We start from the raw sequence: 24,143 nt of genomic DNA, 5'->3' as shown, positions 1-24,143 counted from the left end.
ATTATAATACACGCAGTCCATGATGGATCTCTTGTAAACTCTTTTGGTTCACAGTTTCCTCATCAAAACTCAGTCGTACGTCCTCTACAGATATCATCAACCTACAAGTCCCTCATCACAACTTCACCTTTAACCCACTAGTTCTTCAACTCACCTTCAACATGCACCGGCTTATCCGGCAGCCGGCAGCAAGAGCCGAACATGAAGCCATCGACGCAGACGCCAGCATGCCTGCCGCCCACCCTGTTGCACTCCTGCACCCACATGCATGCTCCCTTCGCCCCTCCCGCCACACAGGATTTGCGGGACATTTGGTAACCTGGGGAAAAAAGGGTCATATGTTAAAATCTTCATTTCAATCTTCAATCAATCTTCCACCCACTGATGCCCAGGTCAGTGAGGAAAAAGTCAATATGGGTGATGAAAAGGTGATTGAATCAAAGTTGTTTTAAGAATGCATAAAAAGGATCTCAAAGGATAAAGGTGAGGCTCCGTTCAAATAGGTACGCCATTCTTAGGAAAGGGAAACGTTTGTACAAATGCAAATATCTGTTACCATTTCACGCAAAAACTACTAAACCTATTTTAATTACTTTTTGTATGTCATAATCCAGAAGCTGGAGATTGAAAAAGGACGTTATTTTTATCCGGGTGCGAAAAGTTGTTCCGGTGGGATAGCGGGGATATATATTTCGTCTAAAATGGGTCAAGGTCTTTCAGAGAACCCAAACAAAAAAAAAAGCATGAATTTCAAAAAAAATAAACCTGTTTCGTCAATTACCTTGACAACCGAAGATTAATTGAACCAGGAAAAACATGGTTAGACGAGTTAGACCTTTTCCTTTTCAAATAAAAAAGGGAAAACAGTAAAGCTGACTGACCGATTTCCACACCAATAGGACCTTTTTCAATTTACGAAAACAATTCGCTCAGTAGGTAATTGGAAAAAACCTTCAGGAACTAACGATATTATTATGACTCAGCATTTTCATGTCCTCAGAATCTTGCCCGTAGTTAATGTCTACTGTGTTTTCTATTGTACCTCCTGCCTTTCACCAAAATTTTTATCCATTTTCAGATGGGGTAGTTTTGGCATTAAAGCCGCACAGACAGAGTTAGGTACTTCCGCATTTATAATTATGGTACTTATCTAAAGATTTCAAAGATTTCTTATATTATGCCTGAACATACTTACAATTTCGTGAAAGGCCACAAAAACATTCACAGCTCATCAAAAATACCAACCAGAACAATGCCTAACAGCAACTAAATACGTGTTGAACCTAACAGTTAAAACCTCACTACGCTTACTAAATGCATTGTCTATTTCCATTTCGCGAAGATTCTATTTATTGCGCGCTGAAGTACGGACAATCTTATCTGTGAGTTGCTGGCACGTTTCTGTACCACCCATTGGTATAAATCATATACCTACTGCGGGGAGAGGGGTAGTGCCAATAAATTTACAAATGGTGGACTACAAACGGTTTGCCGAAGGCGAAATTTGATCCATCTATGTAGTGTTGTTGAGGTAGATTTGTAGAAGGTTTGGTTGGTTATGCCCTTGAATTTCTTCTACATTAATTTAGAGAACCAAAATATATGAACAATCGCATAAGGGGTTCCGGTGGTGCGAACACGCTCGCTGAAACAGGATAAGAGACCTACTATGTACTTTGTATGATGCCATGATCCAATTATGTAAAATCATTTAATTCAAAATTAAACACAAATTGCAAGAATCTGTATTTGAGCTGTAATAATTTTAACCAAAGAATCTGAATCTTTATTTTCCATAGCAATTATCACACATAAACAAAAGAACATCAACTTATAAATTACAGAATTACAAATGTCAGTATAATTTAGCTTGTCACCCATACGTATCTCAATAATCCCCCTGACTTATAGCCTACAAGCCTAAGAAAACTCGAGCGGAATAACAAACAACCAGGATGATAGTTGATGGTTCCCTTTCTTTCCTAAATCAACAAGGTTCTTTATCTTTGCTATAAAGGAAAGGAAACGTATGGAAAGGGTATCTTTCTGTCACGTATTTTGGGTCAGCTCTTAACTAAATTGGAGACATCGTGTATTTTGTTTGGTGTCATCGATTTGTTTGAGATGGTTCCTTTGGTAACATGTTTGTAAATTGATGGTCCATTCGATAGGTTTTTTTTACATAGTAGTAAGTTTCTGCCAGCAATACTTGCATGATAGTGGAAAATGAATGACAATTAGAGCACAATGGATTATAAAATTGTATTGAATCAAGATATCCGCTTGAAGGTGTCAAATAACTAGGTACCGATTTTGCTAGCAAAATGAATATTTTGTCATAGTTTAAAATATCTCAAAAAGCTGTTGTACTACTGTAGTACATTTAACATTGGAGATTTAAGCCGCGTTAGACTTAAGAAGAAATAACAGGCTCTCGTACGTGAAACTCGTGATTTTCGTCTAATATCAAAAGTATAAGGTATTAGCTAACTACTATTATACCAACAAATAATAGAAAGCAATATTTTGGAAATTTACCGTCACATTAAAACAGGCCTTTCTTTAATTCCCGTTGGTATTATATGCCGATAGATTTTTACTGCAACAGCATAGTGATGAGTCCGCTCCTTCATACTGAATTATTATTTTTGTATAAAAAAAATAATGGAGTAAGCCATACGTGTAAATAATGGAAAAAAACACTGTAACTTCAAACCATTCAAAACAAAAATAAATTTATAAAAAAGGTAATTTATGATATCCATATAACCGCGTGTGAAATCCTCGCATGACACAGACAAAACAAAACACTCCACACACTTCGATTCAAATCGATAATCAGCTAAATCAAATCGATTATCACCTGATTATCCGAGCTGTGATATCATTACATTCATTTGTACAACCAACTGCCTGTCGCTACTTGTACTGCAACTGGATAATTTATAGCTGCAACTAAGTGCAGCTCTTGTTGCGTTGTGTCGTGTAATTCAGTTTATTGCAGTCCTATTGAATGGATATTGTTTTGTGTACAAGCCTTTTTGCTCTGGAAATGGGTGTCGTATTTTGTTCGTAATGTTAGTTGATAGCTTGGAAAGGAAACGGGATGAAATAGTGTGGAGAGATGTATTTTATTTCTAACTAGCTTCTGTCAGCGGTTTCACCCGCATCCCGTAGGAACCACGGGACGAACCCGGATAAAAAGTACCCTATAGCCTTCCTCTATAAATCGGTTTTCTAACACTGAAAGAATTTTTCAAATCGGTCCAGTAGTTCTTGAGATTAGCGCTTTCAAATAAACAAACAAACAAACTCTTCAGCTTTATAATATTAGTATAGATTTAGACGACTTTGAAGGAAAATAGGAGACGAAAAAAATATGAACCGTAGAACCGATAATCTTTTTGGGATGTCGATAAATATGGGGCAAAACGTCACAAATAGAAAAAAATATATATTTCAGAAAAGTTCAGTACACATAAGCACCATGTTTTCTTTAAGAAGTAAGAAGTACCAGGAACAAACCTTATAGATACACCAACAATCTCATACCTATACATTTACTACAGAATACGAACAGCCTTGACATAACAACTCATATTCACACACCCCTTACTCCATGTAGGTTACACTACAGCTTTAAATAACAGCAATTCTATTCTTAGGTTTCCCATTTAAAAACCGCCATTGAAATCCAAGGCGCCGCTTGAGGCTAAATGAAGAGCTCATGAGAAATGCACGCCTATTGCAAAATGCTATTCATACCACCCTTCGTAGTCTAGTGACCTAGCTAGCAGGGCTTTGGGTCTTTAGAAGTTTGAATTTTGAGTAGGAAAATATGAATTTGAGGCCCTAAGATATATCATAAAAAAAAAACATTTATTTACGAGGCAAAGTTGTGTAGATAACACAAAAGTCAGATACAGACAAAGAATTAAAAATAAGAACAAGTACCATGAAGACAGTAATTGATATAAGGGAAGAAATTATGGAAGATACGTCTCATGCTCAATCAAAACTCATGTGTGACCCTGTACGAAACGGATTCATAACGTGATTTTAGCTAGAAAAGAATCATATCATCACATACGTTATTATCCTCATCTCCATCGTCTATTCACTAAGAATAATATCAACGTACTACCGATTACCTAGTTTAGTATCCCAAGTTTCTAAAACAAACAAATGAAAATCACCAGCTCACCAAACACCTGCAAATCCAAGACATCTTGGAACACAAACAAAAGACGTCACAAGAACATGACAGAAACACTAGCTCACGCTGTACCAACTGAAATTCAACACAATCTACGCATTATTATCAATAAATCCAGTACGATAAACTTGAGTGTCTCTAATATCAGATGTTTCGTAGCATTATGTACCAATAACGATAAATATGTCGGTGTTTAAACTGATGTTGAACGCACACCTTCAGTCCTAGGTTGGTAGGACTTCAAGTCGTATTTTGTTAGACCATGGATTTTCATCGAGAAATAATTTTCTAGCGGCGATAAATTGCAAGTAATATATTGTGAGTTAGCACACTGAGTCGGCTACCGGTTAGCTGTGCTGTGGTCCAAGGGATGAAGTTTAAACGGGTTTGAAAATCTATGAATCATTTTGGAGGAGACCTTAATATTTTCGCAAAATCTTTAATGCGTTTAGTAGTCAAAATAGCACATTTATCAACATTACTGAATGATAGACCTCGCCATTTTTAAATAACATAGAATGTCGCAGGTAAACAAAATAACTGTATCTGCAACAATGTTAATGTCACAATGGTAATTCTTCCCATTAGACCACTGAAATGTAAGAACTCACTATATTCATCAGCTTTATCAAGACTAGTGTTTGCATTCCTAGAAAATGATGTTATATATGACAAATTCATATATTCCTTTTAATATGTCCGTGACAGATCACAGGCAGTCCTTATTTAGGCCAGCTACACACCGCTTCACCCTTATACCTTGGTCCCTATCAACAAGCTTGTTCAGTAGAACTTCATCGATGCCATCGGCGCACGCGACGCGGGGAAAGTGTGTGCTCAGCTTACAATCATATTTACTTATCCTCACGGTGATTTTCACTCGCAGAGTGGACAGGAGTCTTAGCTTTATGTGTCAATATTTGAATATGGATGTAACTGAAACGATTGGGAATAACGGCAAATCTGTCTTTGAGGATTTATTGAATTTGTGGTGAAGGTTTTCGAGGTGTAAAATGGATTAAGTTGTGAGAATTCAGCAAGAAGTTAAAGTAGGTTGTTGTTGTTTGAAGATGACTTAATAAATACGAAACACCTTTTTCGATTAGTAATTTGAGTAACTAATGCGAATAATTCGGTGTCCATCTCTGGTGCATAATTTACTAAATTATATTATTACAAACGTCATAGTTCGTGATTTCATTTAAAGAAGTAAACCATGACCAAACGACATATCTATATTTTAATAAATAAAGTCCTTAACCTACTTCATAAACTACACAAATACCTATCCCTTCCCCTGCAAAAGAAACTACACAAACACACAGACAAACAAACAAACACACGACAAACAAACAAACACAACTACAAACAAACATTAACAACACAGGTGTTGCTTATCTCATCAGTAATTAAAGCAAGGGAAACTGTACCGACAGGCAGAACCAATTTATTTATGTTAAGACCTCCTTATTTACGAATCATTTATACTAATCAAGAAAGGTTCGATCTTATAGATTTGATATAACTAGTTACATTAATTGCAATCAGAGAGTTGAGTACCTATTTATACTTTTATGGAGATTTCACAAAATTTCTTAAAATAGTATTGACTGATTTTTCTTCTTCTTTCGTGTCGATGACATGTCTTACACTAAGACTACACTTTGTCAGCCCTATATGCCACCACAGCGAGAGCATGGCCGGACGACTGATTAAACGTGAAGGAAAACATATCAAGGAAACCTGGGCTCATATAGTCTGAAATCACCAACCCGCATTAAGCAAGCGTGGTGATTAAGGCTCAATCCTTCTCCGTGTGATAGGAAGCCTGTGTCAGTTTTTGGCCAATAAAAAGGCTGATGATGATGTTGTCATTTAAATTAATGGCTCCTTCAGAATTGTCTTTCTTATACTCTATTATTATACGTAACAAAATATTTTGTGATACTTAGAAATTATTCTTCTCATTTGCATGTCAAAACAAGAATTCCTACGCTTACCATAAAAATAACGTCTACAGTCGTTGTCGTTTCCCCATTAAAACTGCGATGTCGCGATTTCCATGTTATTCCGTCCTACAATAGCTTTCATTCCGTTCTCATAATACTTTTCCTGTAGGAAGTCCCTATAGGATAGTATCCCGTAGATACACCCTGCGGAAACCCATTTGAAGTGAAGATTGCTATAGAGTTAGAGGTGCTCAAAGTTTGGTTGAAATTGCAGTATATCTGGTATGTTATCATGAAGTATGAACTAAAGAAACGTTAGGTACGTTTCTTTAGTTCATACTTCATGATAACTTAATCTGAGACACTTTTTACCCATTTGGTGTTAGGTAGTTAACAAACAACTTACTACAGTTTTAGGTCTCGAGACGTGGAGCTTGAGGTTGTCACCAAATTTAGGTGCACAAAGTATTTTTAGGACATTAGTGAAACACTGGTCCAGATTGGGAGCAAACTATACACCTGTGCAAAGTTTGGGAAACATTGTTTAGTGAATGCGTTTGTTCTATATGAAGTGTCAGTATGTACAACCTTTGTTTTTCTTTGATTTCCATATCCAATGGGTATACATTAATACTGATGATCTTACTGACGACTTAACGAATCCCATGAAATATTATAAGTCGCTTATAAAGTAGTTTTCAAAACTAATGTGAAGAATTTATTTTATGAATCTTATACAGGAAATAGAAGAGGAAAAAACCAATAAGACTATTTCATTATGTCAACACATTTGGTATAATAGAGATAAATCGAAGGGTCGAGAAAACAAATGTCGGGTCAGACCCCTTATCATAAACTTCATCGCAATGAAAACACAAGGAAAATGGCCTTATCATGTCCAAATTACTTTTACAAAGGCTTTATATGTAGCCAAGATTGTTTTTACCTAATGTGAGAGAAAAATAACAAACACATAGTTTACATATATACAAATATTTAATTAAGAAAAATCATTTTGTTGTTTTACCGTAAAGGCTCTGAAACTACAGAATCGATTTGAAAAATTCTTTCACTGTTGGAAAGTTAGACTTTTCCCGAGTAACATAGGCTATATTTTATCCGGTACGGACAGTAATTCCCACGGGATGCAGGTGAAACTGCGGCAAAACTGGTAGTCTTCAATAAACGATCACGTTTCCGAAACCGCTTGACATTTTAACAAACTTTTCAATACCAACAAGATTCAATTACCAAAACCGACTTTACTGCTCCAATTTAAAGTTCAAACTGAATTGTAGGCTGTCAATTAAGGCAAGTCTCGTCCCCTGTCGCGCTTGATTTATGAATGAACACGAGAGGAATAACCGTTGATTCCCTTTGGACTCGACTTTCCCTTTCAAACGGTTACGTGACTTGTATCTGTACAAACTTGCGAGTCCATTGACGCGAATAAATCAATGTCGAATTACATCATATAACGGTTGGCGGCAATGAATTCGGAATCATTCGGAAAAGTCGATTGTCCTGGGAGCTGGTCGTTGAATAGTCATGAGCTAACATGAATGGGGTCTGAATAATGTAGGGTGAAGGTTGAGACTCTCAGGGGATAACGTTTTTTGGTTCTCGTGAATAGTAATGTGGGAAAGCAGGTTTACTTTTCCTTTTAATTTAAGGTAGCGAAAGGTTAATGAACCGATTAGCTGATTGGTATTGGTAAGCCTTTGAAATGGTCTACTGGGAGTAAACAGGTTTCGGCGTAATTGGACATGGATTTTTTGTCAGCAAGATTTGATCCCGATCTAAAATGTATGAACAACCAATTTGTGAAATTTATGTGTACTTTATGCTCCCCATTTTCTCAAATACCAAGTAATCTGTCAAAAGAAACATCGCATATCTAAAATTAAATCGAAAACAGTGTAATTACTACCTTCAAAGCAATTAGGAGCCGCTTCCAGATACAGCGAGCGATAAAAAAAAGAAACCTAACAATTAAAATCCGAGAGTCTGTGACAAGTTTCTATTACCTACCAATTTTCTAATTATACCTTATTATGGTATACGTAGCACTTACTCAGTTTATAGCGAAGCAGGTAATACATGCAGAAAACTTAAGGCCCTGTTTTAGCTGGGTGTCATTTCCTACAATTTGCCAGCCGGCCGTTGCGAGCGATTAAAGTGATGATAGACTTTTTGTACATTTTTACATAAAAAGTCACTTTAAGGAAATTGTAAAATATGTACATACTAAGCCCTCAAGAACTTAGATGCAATGTTTCTAGTAACTTTTGGGTACATGGTTTAATGATGAAAACGTTTGAAAAGCCCATTTAGTGTCATCTTGACTGTATTTTTTTTCGGGCTATAGGTACCTATTGTTCTTTAGACAATATCATTTTTATTCCCGTTTTTGTGACTTGCTCTCTACAATAATTATAATAAAAAATTTTTAAGATTTTTAATGCATTTTTAGAGATTTGAAAAGTTTAAAAAGTGGTACAGCCTTGCCTTAAGAACCCTTAATCTGTAGAATCTCCGTCGGCGGGCCAATTAAAGCATTAGAACTAAGAACAGCCAGTTGTTAATTAAACATGTTAGTTAAATTACTGGCCTATTTGCGGATTTAATTAGAAGAAAACTAGTGTAGTTTGTGTTCAGCATTTCGTTTTAAACTCTTCTATGAATGTTGATTTCTCGTGGTTTGTAGCTGCAGTCATTTGTTTTAGAATGAAGTTTCTTAGCTAGGGGATTTTATAATGCTTTCAACCATACTATAGTACAATAGATGGAGGAAAAAGCAAGCGAAATTCATCTTCAGAAATTAATGTTTCATCTGCAAAAATATTGGGATAATCTGCTCTTACCACATAAAGGATATGAACAAAGAGAAATAAACTACTTCGTTAACTCAACAAAAGACTACAATACACGAAATCAAATTAGAACCTTACAAAATGATAGTAATTTTCTTTTATTGTGTTCTTTTCATTTATTTCGACATCAGGCAAAACAATGTCCGTCATCATAATCAGACGACATTACTCTACCGTAATATTTCCAAAACATAATGTTACCGAACACAATTTCGTAATACAGGTACATGTTCGAAACTTTACCGTAAAGTAGACCGTGAAATGTTTATATGGCCTTAATGGCACGAATTTTATTTTCTTAACCCCTTTTGTTTTTTATAACAATAGGGGTGTGATGTAAACCTTTTGAAACTTCTCTGTGTTCATTTATTTATGTATCATTATGAAGGTAAAAGGCAGGGACAATGGTAAGAGGGTTTTTGTTACCTTCACAGGGTATTTTGACATATAATATGTAGGAAAATCGTCTGTCTGTCGGGTTTATTTTTTTCTGAGTGGTCGTTGTGATACGTTAAACTGTTTGATGTTTTTTGTTTTATCTTAAGCCTTTTCGTGTGGGATGCGAGTTTCCTTTTATTTTTTCTTTTAAATTGCTTTGATGGATTTACCAGCTTTACTCGGTATCAACGTGGGGTTCAGAGTCGTCTCTTGATCGTTATGTTTTCCATCAGTCTTTATTCTGTTGTGACTTTTCATTGATACTGATTTGAACATTAGCCAACCATCTTTGCTTGTAAAATCTGCAGTCATTCACAGCTTCAAACCTTCAATATATAACTCCTTTCTTCTAGATCGAAAACCAGGAAGATAAACTACATAAATGACATTAAATAAAAGCCCATTCATAACCAAACAGAGTCATCAGCTGACCACTCCTACCAACAGATTACGTTGTATCGGAACAAAGTGACTAGCTTCCACATATTGTTCTAGACTAGGAACTGTATGCTATCTCCCTATTGTTTGTACAAATGAGTTTACGTACAACTTGTGTAACTTCTGAGTGAATGGATCTTGTTACGACAGGTTAGGAGAAATGATAATCTGGAGTAGTTTTGGTATTGTGAGCTGTGGTTGGCAGAATACTTTCTATATTACCATTATTTATGGTGAATTCTACAGTCTCATCGGGCTATCAGTAAAGGAGTAGTGAATGCACCTGTGTCTGCGCAAATGCTTGTGCACTATAATATGTTATGTGCAGTTGGCTGATCTCCTCACATGAGAACAGCTGCCGTGGCCGATAATCGGCTAGGAGAACCTCATCATCATTTACTTATGCTAAATTATCGTTATGTAAATTTTACATTTGTTCTTTCTATTATTTAAATATCTTTAGAAAACCTTATTGGAAAATTGTGGAAGACCTGTAAACCAATCGTAATTCAATTAAACAATTAATTATACTTATTTCTATACCCACTCCTTACAACTTTTGGGTCAAAGATTCTCATTATTTTCCTACCGGTTAAGAAAGTTAAGAGTCAGCATAAAGAAGCATCTTATTCATCCAAACATGGTATTAGTAATTTGCAAGCGAAGCCATTTATAGTAAATAAACTCAAATAACAATTCTATCCAATACAGTGAGTTACTACTTATTTAGAGGCTACAATTAATTACCAAGGGAAATAAAACCAAAGAAAACGGCCGCGTGTAATGGATCGTAACATTACGAGCCAAAAACTTTGCCAAAGAATGATTGTAACGACTTGCTTTACTGAATTACTGTTATCGTTTTACTGGCAAATAGCCATGTACACAAACAAAAGATAAACGATTTTTTTGGTAGAAGAAATATTACACCTACATGTTGTACGCTAGTAGACAAACAAACATAATGAATCTAAAACACATGATTCGTTTTATGCCATTCATCATGTCGATAAAGATATAAATAAAGAGAACAATGAAGAGAAAAAAAACAGCTTCAAAATAAATAATACGTAATAACAAAAGAGCATCTATGCACTAAAGGATATAAACTTCACAGGTTCCCCCATAATAACCCCAGTGTATGGATACCACCATAAAATGAGAAGGAATTCCAGCCACTTTGCAAATGAACACGCGAAATTACAGCAGTAACAGAAGCCGGGTAATTATCAAAATACGTGTACCGCCAATAAAATAGCTAATTGTTATAATAACACTTAAAATAACTGTTAACGACGACGCCTTGCAAGCGGCCTGCATTAGGGCTGATAAGTATGAAGATGATAGTTATATCAAGAACGTATTAAATGGTGAAGATGATGATGATGATATAATGAATGTCAAATACATAAGTTATTCTTCGACATTCAAATTGACATCAGCATCAATTAAGCTCATGTCTATAAGAATGAGGTAGAAGTCATTGGAAGGATATAGAAGAGTGTCAGAGGAGATAAGTAAATATTCAATTAATTTAAGAGTATTCTGACCATGATAGAAGCAAACACTCATTTAAAAACTATGCCCAAAGGTAATTCATTTAAAATGTAACCTTTTAACTAAACTTAAAATAGCTTTTGTCACCAAAATCCATTTTGCTTTCCAAATGCAAAGAGATCATTTTCAAAATTGGTCTCTTCTTCTTCAGGTAAATTGTCTACAAAAAGTGTCGTGTTCGTCAGTTCTCAGTAATTTTCAGATTTCTGTTACTTGAAGTAGTAACCCTGTTTGTAACATGACCAGTGAACTGCTTCAGCTATTTCTTGGCTGGCCGTGCTCATAATTTTAATGCGTCAAAACCAGTAGCTATTAAGATCCTGGATACCGTTGAATACCAAGGACGCGCAGCATATTCTTAGGAGTACTATGGGATATCGATTGTAAACTCGATTGCTTTTCTCTCATTTTCGAGAATTGGATGAACAGGGAAAGATTGGTAGTGGCACTTCATGAATGTCTTTCATATTTATCGCTCTGTGATCTCGAAGGACCTCAGTTTTTCTTGTTTGATGTTAACTTTGAATTTGGAGGTCCCAAAAGGATGGACCCTCTAAGTAATGTTCTAAATACACTAAACTTAAAATTTTCATCAGACACTTTGAGGTGCTAACCAGATAACCATCTCACAATGCGACACCATAGTAGGGCCAATAGTTTGCGGAAACTAAAGCTTAATAAACGGCTTGCAGGACAGTACAGCATCTATATTCTTAATCAATGTGATTCTCCAGAGCCAGGCATTAAATGGCCCTAGGGGTAACAATTATTCAGGTACTAGGGAGGCGTGGGGAAGACAGCATAAATAACCTCTAAAGACTACGAGCTGGCCTTATTTATAGCGTTGCCATGGTGATCGGGAAAAATAGATCGTATCTGCTTTTAGTATGGGTTGATAGTAGTGGGAAAAATGTGGCCGAATTTTACATAATAGTGAAGTTCTTGAGTTTGTCAATCCTGAATTTGATAGCTCTAACTTTAACGTCACTGTGGTAAAAGGCTTGTAGTGGAAATGGATTACCCAAGTTAAGATTCATCTCATAAAAGAACGTATCTTACCAACCATTTCGTATTTTTTTTTTATTTATTTGACAAGTCACAGCTAAAAACTTTCATGTCTACCAAATACCGAAAATAGACGATCTTCACAATAATCTACAAAACAAACAATTACTGAGCTCATACAAACTTAAAACACAAGATTAAAATCAAAAATCAGACGCAAACCCGCATTCTAATTTTCCCAAATTTGCATAGAACCCAGAAACTCAATCAGAGCCCTCATTTTCTTTCAAATAAAAGCCCTTAGCCTACATCGGAAAGGGAAAATATCCCTTAGAACATAATGAGTTCTTCTTTGTTCGATTACTGTAATTGTATATGGAACTTCTTTTCCTTCCAAGATCCAATTTCGAGTTTGCGGTTCAGGCTTTTACTGGTTTATTTAATTTATCCTACATTTACACGTTACTGGGATTGCGTGTCGTGTTACAGGTAAGATTTCGTCTTTCTTTTGTTTTGGTTCTATTTGATTTTTTGTGCGTAAGGTTGAATTTGGAATGAAATTCAGTAGTTGTTTTGTTAAAAGAAGGTATTGGTACGATTACTAAATAAAAAATCTTCTTGGTTATAACATGGTTCATCGAACATCTCAATATCAAAAATGATAAATGATTTCATCTTATCTCCAATTTAATTAACATTTCAGATACATCCGCAAAAAAACACAGTATCAAATTAAAAAAGAAACAATTCTATCGATACCGTAAATCGAAACATAATGGGTAACGGAACGTACCTATCTTATATTTGAGCATCGATTAATTTTCTTCAAAAGAAAAAAAAAGATCAACTAAGAGTACGACAAAAAACAAGGCATATCAATTAAATGCAACACCCTCGCTATGTTACTATGATGGACAGCATAAAAACATACATGCCATTATCACCTTTAATATCTTTACAATAAAGATGGATATTCCATGAAACATCATGTCAGATGGTACAAACATTAGTTCGCGGGGTACACTGAACAATAGAATTTGGGATCGAGTTGGAAATAAATGATCTGTACTTTTCTATTGTTAGTTTTGGCAAACAATGGGATACGTTACGGTTACCGTTTTTTTTAGATTTTGTAAGTAATGATGAGTTTCGTATGTTACATCCTTCTGAGAGGATACTTTAGTTCTTGGAACAAACGAACTAATTGCTCTACCGTTAGTACACATTAATCTTGGGACTTCTTAAAAATTTGCACTTTAATTTGTTACCGCAACATTAACATTTCCGCTTTAAGCTAATCCTTCCACGGGTTAAAAAGTCTGGACATTTTTTCTTGCATTGCTCTCAATTGCGGCTCTTACTGTATTCCTATTAAACTTGTTTAAATTCGCTATCACATCTTAATTAATTGCTACTAATTGGTCCTTTACATTAATCAGAATAACACTAATCTGTTCTAAAATGTTATTTTACAATATTTTTAGCACAGACCCATTTTTACTAATCACATTAAATATTTCACACACGTCAATAAACAGTTAATTAAGATCGCATTTCTTATGCAAATATTTTAATTAATTTTTATCATTAGCCACAGAATGAAAGCCACTTAATGATAATGTAGAAATTTTGATTATAATTCCTATGTTAATGACATCTATTTATAAGTTTAATTAATACTTAAAAAATAAATAAGGAAATTAACTTCTTTGGAGGTATTTTATAGTTTAACATTATTAAGGATACCTACAAAAATAAAATCTTCCAAATGAGATTCTACTTAATTTTATTTCTACTTATTATTTGCCATGACTCGCTAATTGAAAAATAATGCACAATACTCATACAACCCTGCTAAATTAAAAAGCTATAAATTCAGCCACACTCTACGGCTAATATGGCCATCTATACTTAACAAGATAGGAGGTTTAACGAGGTACAATGTACTAGCAAATAGTTTAAGATTACTGTAACGGTTATCAAATCGTTAGGATTGAAATGGCTGATGACATCATGGCATGATGATGGATAAAAAGTGGTGATTATATCATATTACTGTTAGAAACAGTAGTGGTAAAAGTACAACGAAGTCTTTATAAAGTTAAGCGTCAGAATAAGATAGATTTTTTTTATTTTATACATAGATGAAGTTGCGCATAAAATTAATAAAAAGAAAAAATGAAACGAATGATTGTATTAGGATTGTAAAGATGACTATGTTTAGCCTATACTAAAGATACCTACTTAAAAGAGAGCCTGAAATGTATCTTAAATATAAGCTTCATAATAAATCTGCATATTCCAGCCTATACCCACAAACCACAAAATAAGAATTTAAGAGTACACAATAAAACTGAATGGAGCGAAATCAGCAATACAAACACTTGAAGTAAACGCTTTCGTTCCAACTGAGCCATACATATAAGGTCTTAAACATTTCAACAAGTTTAATGCAACTGCAGTAAAAAGCAGGGGATATGACTAAATGTCCATGGAGAACAAAATGACTAGTGGAGATGCCACAAAGCACCTAAGAAAGTAACGCACCAAAATGCGGGTGTTCAGTGGACGAGGTACATTTCTAGCTCGGACCTTACGCACCTTCTATAGAATACGCCTATTATTTTCAAATTGAAATCACCAATCAATCAAGACTAACCCTTGATGGATCGGTTTTGATTTGACAAGGAATCAAAACGTCTCGTTAGTTTTAGTAACTGATGACGCCTTACGTACGTTGCTTGACCTATAAGAAGGCACCTGACCTACGTTCTTCATGGCATCTCCGTTATCTTTCCTTTCTCCGTGGATATGACCAATGCAAAGGGATATAAAATAAAACTTTATCGGCATTTATAGTGCGATAAAGGGAATACACATTTGCTGAATATGTTACTTTTATTTCAGTTTTAGTGCCGTGATTTTAACGTTTGAATAAAATAGAGATGTAAAAACTGAATGCAAGCGCAAAGAATGGAATTTGCATTTGAATATTATTGTATTGTGGGGAGGCTTTTTCTTTCGACAGAATTGTCTTTTGGCAATTTTTTCCCACCACAATATATTAATGAACAGACTCAGAGCATTCTTTCATAGTTCTCCCTAAAATAAACTTATAGGTGGGGAGAGAATTGGCACTCCCTCACTTGGTAGAAACAAATTATTTTAAAGGTTTGGCAAATATAACCACCATCTGTGAAATTGAAGAAGCCATTGAGTCTTAACAAAAGAAGATGGCATCGATATATCTACCTAGCTGAGAAATCGAAGAAGCTATTGAGTGTTAACAAAAGGATGGATAGAATGCATCGAAATGTGTGTATTGTCATTCTCTTAAGTTTCAGAATTCCGTGTGGGTAGATTATGCAAAATGTGACATGTTAGTGCTATCAACAATCTCAATACACACTAATAAAATTTATTGGCAGGCTCCATAATACCTCGGATTGGCCATAAAATATTCTGCAGTTTCCGATATACCTATCCAATACTACGTTTTGTCTGCATTGTAAAAGCTCGTGCAAAGGTTTACCGTCAGAATTTCGCTTTTCCAACCAAAAATCTCTATGCCGATAAATCCTAGTTCAATATTTCAAGCGACACGACCACTGGGAGTTCAATTTTGAAAGCTTTAGATAAGATCGTCATAGTGCGAATTTACTACAGAACTTTGTTTTGTGTGCAACCCATAAATAGATTTTTTTATATATTGCAATTTTGACCAAAAACAAAGATTAGTGTCCGTATATGTGATAAAAAAAAAAACTTTGTATAAAACATGCCTCAAACAGCTGCCTCTTGAAACTTTTTTCATTAAAAGATTATATGAAGACGTTTTCTTTTTACACCTGCACGGTTAATTACTCATTAAAGTTACACACGAATGAAGTTTCTCACTAAAAACAAAGTTCAAATTATAAAATCAATCTATTTCCCAATTACTCCAAACATTTCATAACAGAAGTGTATCCAAACAAAGCAAATACACAAATATTTGTTTTTAATCATAAAATCAAAATGATCCTCCACCCGAGCATAAAGCAAACATTGACACAGGCTAACAAACTCCTGGTCTAAATTAACCGTCCACAAAACTCTAAAATCTACAAATTACATTGGATACAACAGCAAAATAAATTCACTTACCCAATTGGCCTGCAAAAACCAATCGACCAATGTACACAGTCCACAATTCGCTTTCGTGAACGGTACATGAAATCACGTTCCAGAATTTAATTCGATAATACTCGAAAAGGGTCGAAAGTCGAGACAAACATTTTTTGCGAACAATCACAAAGTCATCCATGTACGCAATCTGACAATAAATTCGACGTTAACCAATTAATAAGCAACGATATAGTATAACTGATGCACGAAGTTAATAAGAATCTCGTTTCGTAAAAGGATTCAATGAGTTGGAGGTTGATTCATAAAGGAACCTGTTTTACTGTCGGTAATATGAGTTTGGTAATAACCTCACCCAAAAGCAGCATTAGTACGGGAAGAGTTATTTTCTTTTATAACCGACTAGCTTCCGTACGCGATTTCACCCGTGATCATACGGAACTAGTTTAAATAAAGAACAACTAATACATATAATAAGCATACTGATATATTACTGCAAGTTTCGTCATCAAAATCCATCCCGTAGTTTTTGAGTCAAAGAGGAACAAACGTCCATTAATACAAACTAACGTGTTTATAACATTAATATTAGGATTCATCCAAACCTTTTCACAAACCAATAAATAATATTATTTATACTGCAGTAAACCTATCTCTAAAACATAATCTCTTAATTTATTCCTCCGTGAAGGGAAGGTAGCATTTAGACTTAGACCACACAGCTTTACCGTACACTGAACTTTAATCTCAATACGTAATTGTTGAACGTGACTTTGGGTACTACTGATGGATCTAGAGTTAATAGCAAATAGTTTAAGTTGAGCGAGTACGTGCCCTCTATGTGTTCGTGAGTCATATTGTCGTGATTGTACGAGATTGTTATGTCTTATTATGCTTTAACTGTTTCGGTTACAGGTGTTTGGGTTTTGTCGTGGTCAGTGATAGCTGTAATGTTATTATTATTGTCTAAACCAGTTATGTGATATAGAGCAATTATTTTAGTAACTTCGATTTCAGAAGTGAAGTCTAAGAATAAATCCATGCGATTTTAAAATTCAATGTTAGCCGAAGATCTTTTTCCGGTCCATTAGATTCAACCGGAATCCATTCGATGTTACTTCGTCTGCGATTAAATTAATCCATTCAGACTTCGATCCTTCCAGACATTTGATTTGGAGCCGGGATTATGAGCTTTAGTCTTGGGACAGCTTAATGGGCAGAGCTGAAAGGGCACTTTAAACTGTTCATTCGATTTCACTTTAAAACGTCTGTCTGTCTGAAATATTATTATCTTGGATTTATAAAATGTCTTCTTTTCTCGTTTTACGAAATAATTGTTCACGTACCTCATTATTCTGCACTCTTAAAACAGTTCATCTTTGAATTAAAGTGGGAGTGCCAAATTTTTCGAAGCGTCAACGGCAGACCTTTGCAGACAAATCGCCACATCTCACAGTGTAAAAAGTAATGTCGGAAGGCACAAAGTGCTCATCGAGGCTAATTTGACTGACACCGCCCACCTCATAAACAAAATCAAGCCCCCTGATAGCCTAACATTCATCAGTTCAACAAGAAGCTATAAAATACTTCACGAGCGAGCCATATTCGTTGATGCCAACGGCCATACCAAAAGTAGAGAGCAACGCGTCCGTTCCCAAGAATCATTCATACTGAATCAGGTCGTCCGTCACGGTCTTAATGCGAGACGAACAGATTCCAGGTTAGAACATACAGGGTGAATGTATTCATGATTATATTATAGAGGTATTCATGAATAACGACCGTGAAATTGAACATAGTTTTGTAAGATATTTGTGAAATTAGAGTCGCTTATAAATTAGAATAGATACAATGATCGATAACGTTGAATGATTTAAACAATGATTATTAAAAACAAGCATCACCAAGTTCGACTCTCGATTCCATTTTTGCTGAATCGAATAAAACTATCGAGTAACTTACAAATTAATCGATATCACACAAAGAAGACACAGCTAACAAGTCCAACGATAAAACAAAACACAATAGAGCATTTACACAAGAGTTTACTCAACGTCTCTAAGCATTAGCGTATCTACTGCAGGTGTAATGAGCGAACTATTATAGCGTTAACCAGCATAAATACGTAGTAACTAGAGTCAGGCTGGTTTACGTATCTGATGAGATCTCAGTGAATAGCATCGTTTAATTTTACGCTATTCGCGGTGGTGGGTTTCCATTGATGAAGTAACATTGTTTTAATGTTCAAGAAAAAAGTGTCGGAATTCATGAGGAGATTTCTAGTATTATTGCTAGTACTTATTAATAACGAAGCACGAGACACGAAGTCCGAAGACTCATTCTTAATGATTAGAGGCTTTTGATTGTGTCCAAAGAATAAGCCGAATGGAGCTAAAAATATTGGTTCCCATAAAACTTCTATTGGTAACAGAACACACCAATTATTTTTATCTACGACGACAAATCCGATAACCGACACGGTATTTAAAACAAAACTCGTACCGTACAACAGTGAAAACAGAACACCCGTTGAATTATACCGCATCGAAGTGAGCCGCGAAGTGGAGTAAGCAAACGACCGGTGTTTTCACTATCGTTCGCCAGTACAGTTAGTTTGGTGCCGGCTGAGGCAACGACATCGGGTTAGGCGGGTTGTATGCCTGGCGACAGAACATTTGATCTTTCATAATAAGCAAGCTAAATTTTTGTAGTAAGCGACAAAAAGTTGCGTTTGTTAAAGAGAGCTTCATCTTTCTGTATTGCAATTTTGTATTGCAAGATTTTTTTTTGTCTGGATAAAAATCTGTAACCATCGACACTTTTGTATTCGTCTTTTTCCTCAGCCCCATTTTCTGCCAACGTATATTTAACCTACCCATTTCCAACTGGTTTATTAAATAAATTCCTTGTTATCTCGTTCGGTAGCTAAACACGGCCGGGCTTACGTGTAGACGGCAAGCGTTTTCACTATCGTTTGTAGGAATACAGTTACTCGGATCGTCTGATGCCAACGACATGTTAGGCGGCTTACAAACAGCGCGACTGTCGATTAAATTGAAGTAGCTTTATGTCGACTTTTAATAGGTTATTTTATCGGGTGTCGTATCATGATGAATGGTAGATTGGTTGGGGATTAAATGTGTCATTTGATCATTCACGCTTCGAAGACACTTATCATTTCCAATAAGATGATTACCTACATTTTAGCGTGTATAAAGGTTATTGCTAAAAGATTTACTGAAAATATTTTTGTAGACAAGAATAACGCCGCGGCGTTATTTTACTCCTAAATATGCATTCCTTGTCATGGATGCAGTCGTTGTGTGTTAGTATAGTATTATTCTGAAAAATATGTTTTGTTTCGTAAAGATTTAAGTAAAAATATATTTTGTAAAACAATAGTAAAGCGGTTTCGAATACCAGCCTGGGTTTTGGTTGGATATAGGATAAAGCATTTTCGCCGTTTATCACTCAACTTGTACATCTAGACGTTGATAAATTGTTTAGTTCTTGAAACAGAACATTCTGAAAATAGTATTCAACAACTGTTTTTGTTATTATTTTAAGATCAAATAACATAAAATATTTTTATGGTAAATCTAGACAGTTCCGAGATGTTAAAAAAATACATTTTTCTTGAAAATAAATGCTTATTTCGTTCACTCGATTTGGCTGTCAGTATCAGCAAAACTCAAATTCAGAACCTGAGCTAATAAAACATTTTTTTTACCTAATTGACATTATCCTAACGCTTAGCCAGACATGTCTTCAGTATTCACGATTTATAAAAATATAGTTATATCTCAAATAATATTTAATTTGCAATGTCACGCAAACTGAAAATGAGCAGACACAAATCTCTAAAGCGAGAAATATATTCTGAAATGCAAATTCAGCCTTATTTAAGCGAAAAGTGTATCTTAAGCTTAGGACTCATTAGCGGACTCGCAACCATGACCAAGTCGCCGGTATGCGGTTAGGTTTCCAGTTGGTTACTATGTTGTTTTTTAGTTTTTTTTTTTTTAATAAACGGTACAGCTTGTCTGTGGACCTAATTTCGACCTATTTTCCCCTATAATTTTGTCTTTCTTTGACTAAGAATTGCGGTAGAAATCTTACGTTTTATATATCGACAAATATTCTGATTTGGTATACTTAATTATATACATTTTTCAAAATGTCTCTGGTAGACATAATGCATTATTCATCTATACCTCACATTGAATAAAACAGTATTTAAAGAAAAAATATGCAAAAATCTTCTATTAAGTGCACTTATGTACAAAAATGTAAGATTTTAAATTTAATCACACCCACCGGCAAAACGCATCATGCTATAAAATACGAACCAAGCATTATTTCATACACAATTAATTTGCTTGCTAATTAAACTATGAAGAAGTTTATAAGGAAACGGGTTGCTGCTAACAACCTGTCTTCATTTGCACCAACTACATTATTTAATCTGAATGAATTATTCGCACTGCCCACAACTTGCGCCATCTTGTTAGTGGGGATATAAATTCCATTTAGTTCTTCAATTATCTTGGTATTTTATGAAACACTGTTACAATATACATATATGAGCCCGTTGCGCCGGTTTTTGTTTAAATCATTCTTTTTAGGTCTCCGATATGAAATGAAATGAAAATGAAATCCCAACTAGAATATTCAAATCGAAACGATCTGTTAAGGAGTAAAATGAAATCAATAATACGGTTCTCGTCAATTAACTTTTCCGCCCTGAAGCTGCCAACGTGTTAGGTGAGCACGGTTTGTGGAAATATGAGTAAACTAGCTGGTGCCCGCGACTTCGTCTGCGCAGGTTTAGTATTTCGAACAATATGTTTACAAATTGTAGATGTATAAGCTATATTATTGTAAAGTTTCATTAAAATCCATTCAGTAGTTTTTGCGTGAAAGAGTAACAAACATCCATACATACAAACTTTCGCGTTTATAATATTAGTAGGATTGGTATTTCAAGTTACTTTATGTGAAAATTAAACCGAAATTTTAAATAATATTTATTTAAAATTGGAACAGAGATTGGAAACGTGTAATTTTTGTATACATTTTTTTTGGATTGATAGGTAGTTAAGTTTTTTTTCATATTTTATTAAATTATTTTTGTTCTCCTGTGAGTAACCTGCCTAAGTCCCCCAAGAATTGTGCTAAGGACTTATAAACAATTTCGCGTTGGTTATCGCAGTACTATTGCCAGGAGAAAAACTGGGGCAGTTGTGATATCGTTTTATAGCTTGTACGTACTAGCTTGCGTTTTGTTAACGATAAGATAGTGTCTTTGAGTTTTGAGAGTGATAATTTTTGAACCATTTTTATTTTAAGATTTCGGTATTTAAACAAAATGCTGCTATAGGTATCATGGTTTGTAGGAACATGTATCATAAAAGCTGTATTATCTACTGTTTTGTTGAGAAAATCGTTAAACAAAAATTGGTATGATATTCAAAATTTGAAAATACATATAAGCAGTAAAAAGTTCAGAAATGTAAGTTGAAATGAACACTTTTACACGTCAAATTTTCATTAAAAGTGAGACGAAGTCGGCATTTCCTATCTTTCAGTAACAAACCTTTTTCATTTCTACATTTCCAAAAACTTTTGCAATATTAAACAGGACCTCCATCAAACATAATTTCAGTATTCCTGATTGAATTTGAATTTAGGTACTTGTACAAGCGAAATCAATTTTCAGTCCCAAATGTTAGGAAATTCAATTTGGTCCTCAATTTTAGGGCCCAGACCTTCGTACACACATTCAGTTATTATCGATAGATGGATTTTTTTTAACAATAACCCTTCTTGGCAGTCGGGTAAAAAGTTTTTTATTATTCATGATTGATTTTTCAATTGACCTAGGTTGCTGGGTAGTTTTTTTTGCAATTTATATGATCTAAGACAGAGCTGTATTGATGTTTGAAGATATGCGATGACGGAAGTTTACCTAAATGTTGTGTACGCAGACATCTACTCGTGAATATTTATGCGTGAACTGTACCAGTTTTCTACATGAAAAGTTAGCCTATATGACTTCCACAAAATCAACTAACAAGGCCACTTCTTTCTTTGTGGGAAATCACCGAATGACCTTTCCCATTGTGGGTGCAGCGTGAGGGAGTATCAGACTCTTACTGACTTAAACCCACCATGTTTCTTCTGAAGCCCTTTATGTAAGGCCACGGTAACTCTTCTGAATATTACCGCAGCCTAAAAATGATATCCAGGTACATAACTATCATCTTCTGATTCTACACATCGAAACAAAAGCTCAAAACCTTTTTTACCAACGTCGCCATTTTTAATCTACCACAAAAGTTCCGTCAACTTGATAAACTGCGCGATTGATCAGTGGAACGTTAATGCGTGATTGATGACGGTAGCCAATAAGTTATGTAAATCAGACGCTGTCGGACACTTAAGTTTTTTTAACTTAAGTGACACTTTTGTGTTTTTAAAAGGTTCAAAGTTGAAGGTGCTAATGTTTTTTTAAAACGATTTTGAATAATATTAAAAAATCTAATCAAAATACCTTTATTTCAAGGCTGCATTGGCCCCTAGATATATACATATGTATATTATATTATACCTCTACAAAATTGTAAGTATATAAAAACTTAAATATACTTATTACTGTGAAGTTTTATCTAAATGTATTCAACAGTTTTTGATTGAAAGAGTTAGGCACAATCCTCCATCTTTCAACACATACTGTAAGTACCTATTGTTTCTATATTAGTAGCATAGATATAAAAATAAATACTTTTTTTAAATATGGCAAATAAACATAAAAACGGATCTAACTATTAAATATGTCACCTAACAGTATTTGCTTAGAATACCAAGATTAGCAAAAACATAATTTCTCGATCTTTATCGAAAGACATGCTTATCTTTTAATTAATTTCTATTAATTGAGTCGTATCTTTTAATTGACTTGCCTACATCAGTGACTTACTTCAGCTTTTATTTAATAGTATATTATATTATTCATAATTAGTTTGTTATACGGCACCAATTACTAACTTTTTATGGTATATTTTCATTTTTAGGAAAGTAAATATCTATCTATTTGGACATCATTATTTTTTAAATTTACTTATTTGCATATACATAAAAATGCGTACGTTACTTTTATATTTTTTTAGAAAGAAGTCGAATTTTGTCTGTAGGTCTACAGGTAGGTCATAATTAATGTTGTTAAAAGTTGATGATTATTATAAGGCTATTTAAAATGATTGCTGTACAGCTAATATCCTAAAACTTACTTCGCGCAACTGGGTAAGAAATTAGGTATGTAGCTTTGCTCGGTAATAAGCTTTCTAGCACCAAAAAAAATAATACAATAAGTACGGAAAAACTCTTCTTTATAATATTAATCGCTATAGATAGTTAATAATAATTTTATCAGAAAAAAAATCACTATTTATTCAGATCCACAAAGATTATCCTCCATAACGACCAACCGCTTAAAATGTACATCGATTAAATAAACGGCAGCAAAAGCCGGGTGCAAATACT

At 34.6% G+C, this 24,143-nt stretch overlaps 1 protein-coding gene across 2 annotated transcripts in view; it reads right to left on the bottom strand.

Annotated features, from left to right (window-relative positions):
- LOC110373088 (serine proteinase stubble) overlaps positions 1-24,143 on the bottom strand; it is a 127,648-nt gene that overhangs the window by 8,553 nt on the left and 94,952 nt on the right. For both annotated transcript variants that reach the window (XM_021330232.3, XM_021330223.3), the window contains exon 4: positions 155-319. In XM_021330232.3, coding sequence (XP_021185907.1) covers positions 155-319 — 165 coding nt within the window. The remainder of the gene's footprint in view (positions 1-154; positions 320-24,143) is intronic.

The sequence above is a fragment of the Helicoverpa armigera genome, chromosome 7 (assembly GCF_030705265.1).
Source record: "Helicoverpa armigera isolate CAAS_96S chromosome 7, ASM3070526v1, whole genome shotgun sequence".
Taxonomy (NCBI): domain Eukaryota; kingdom Metazoa; phylum Arthropoda; class Insecta; order Lepidoptera; family Noctuidae; genus Helicoverpa; species Helicoverpa armigera.
The sequence above is the reverse complement of the archived record's forward strand: the minus strand, read 5'-3'. Positions and strand labels throughout refer to the sequence as shown.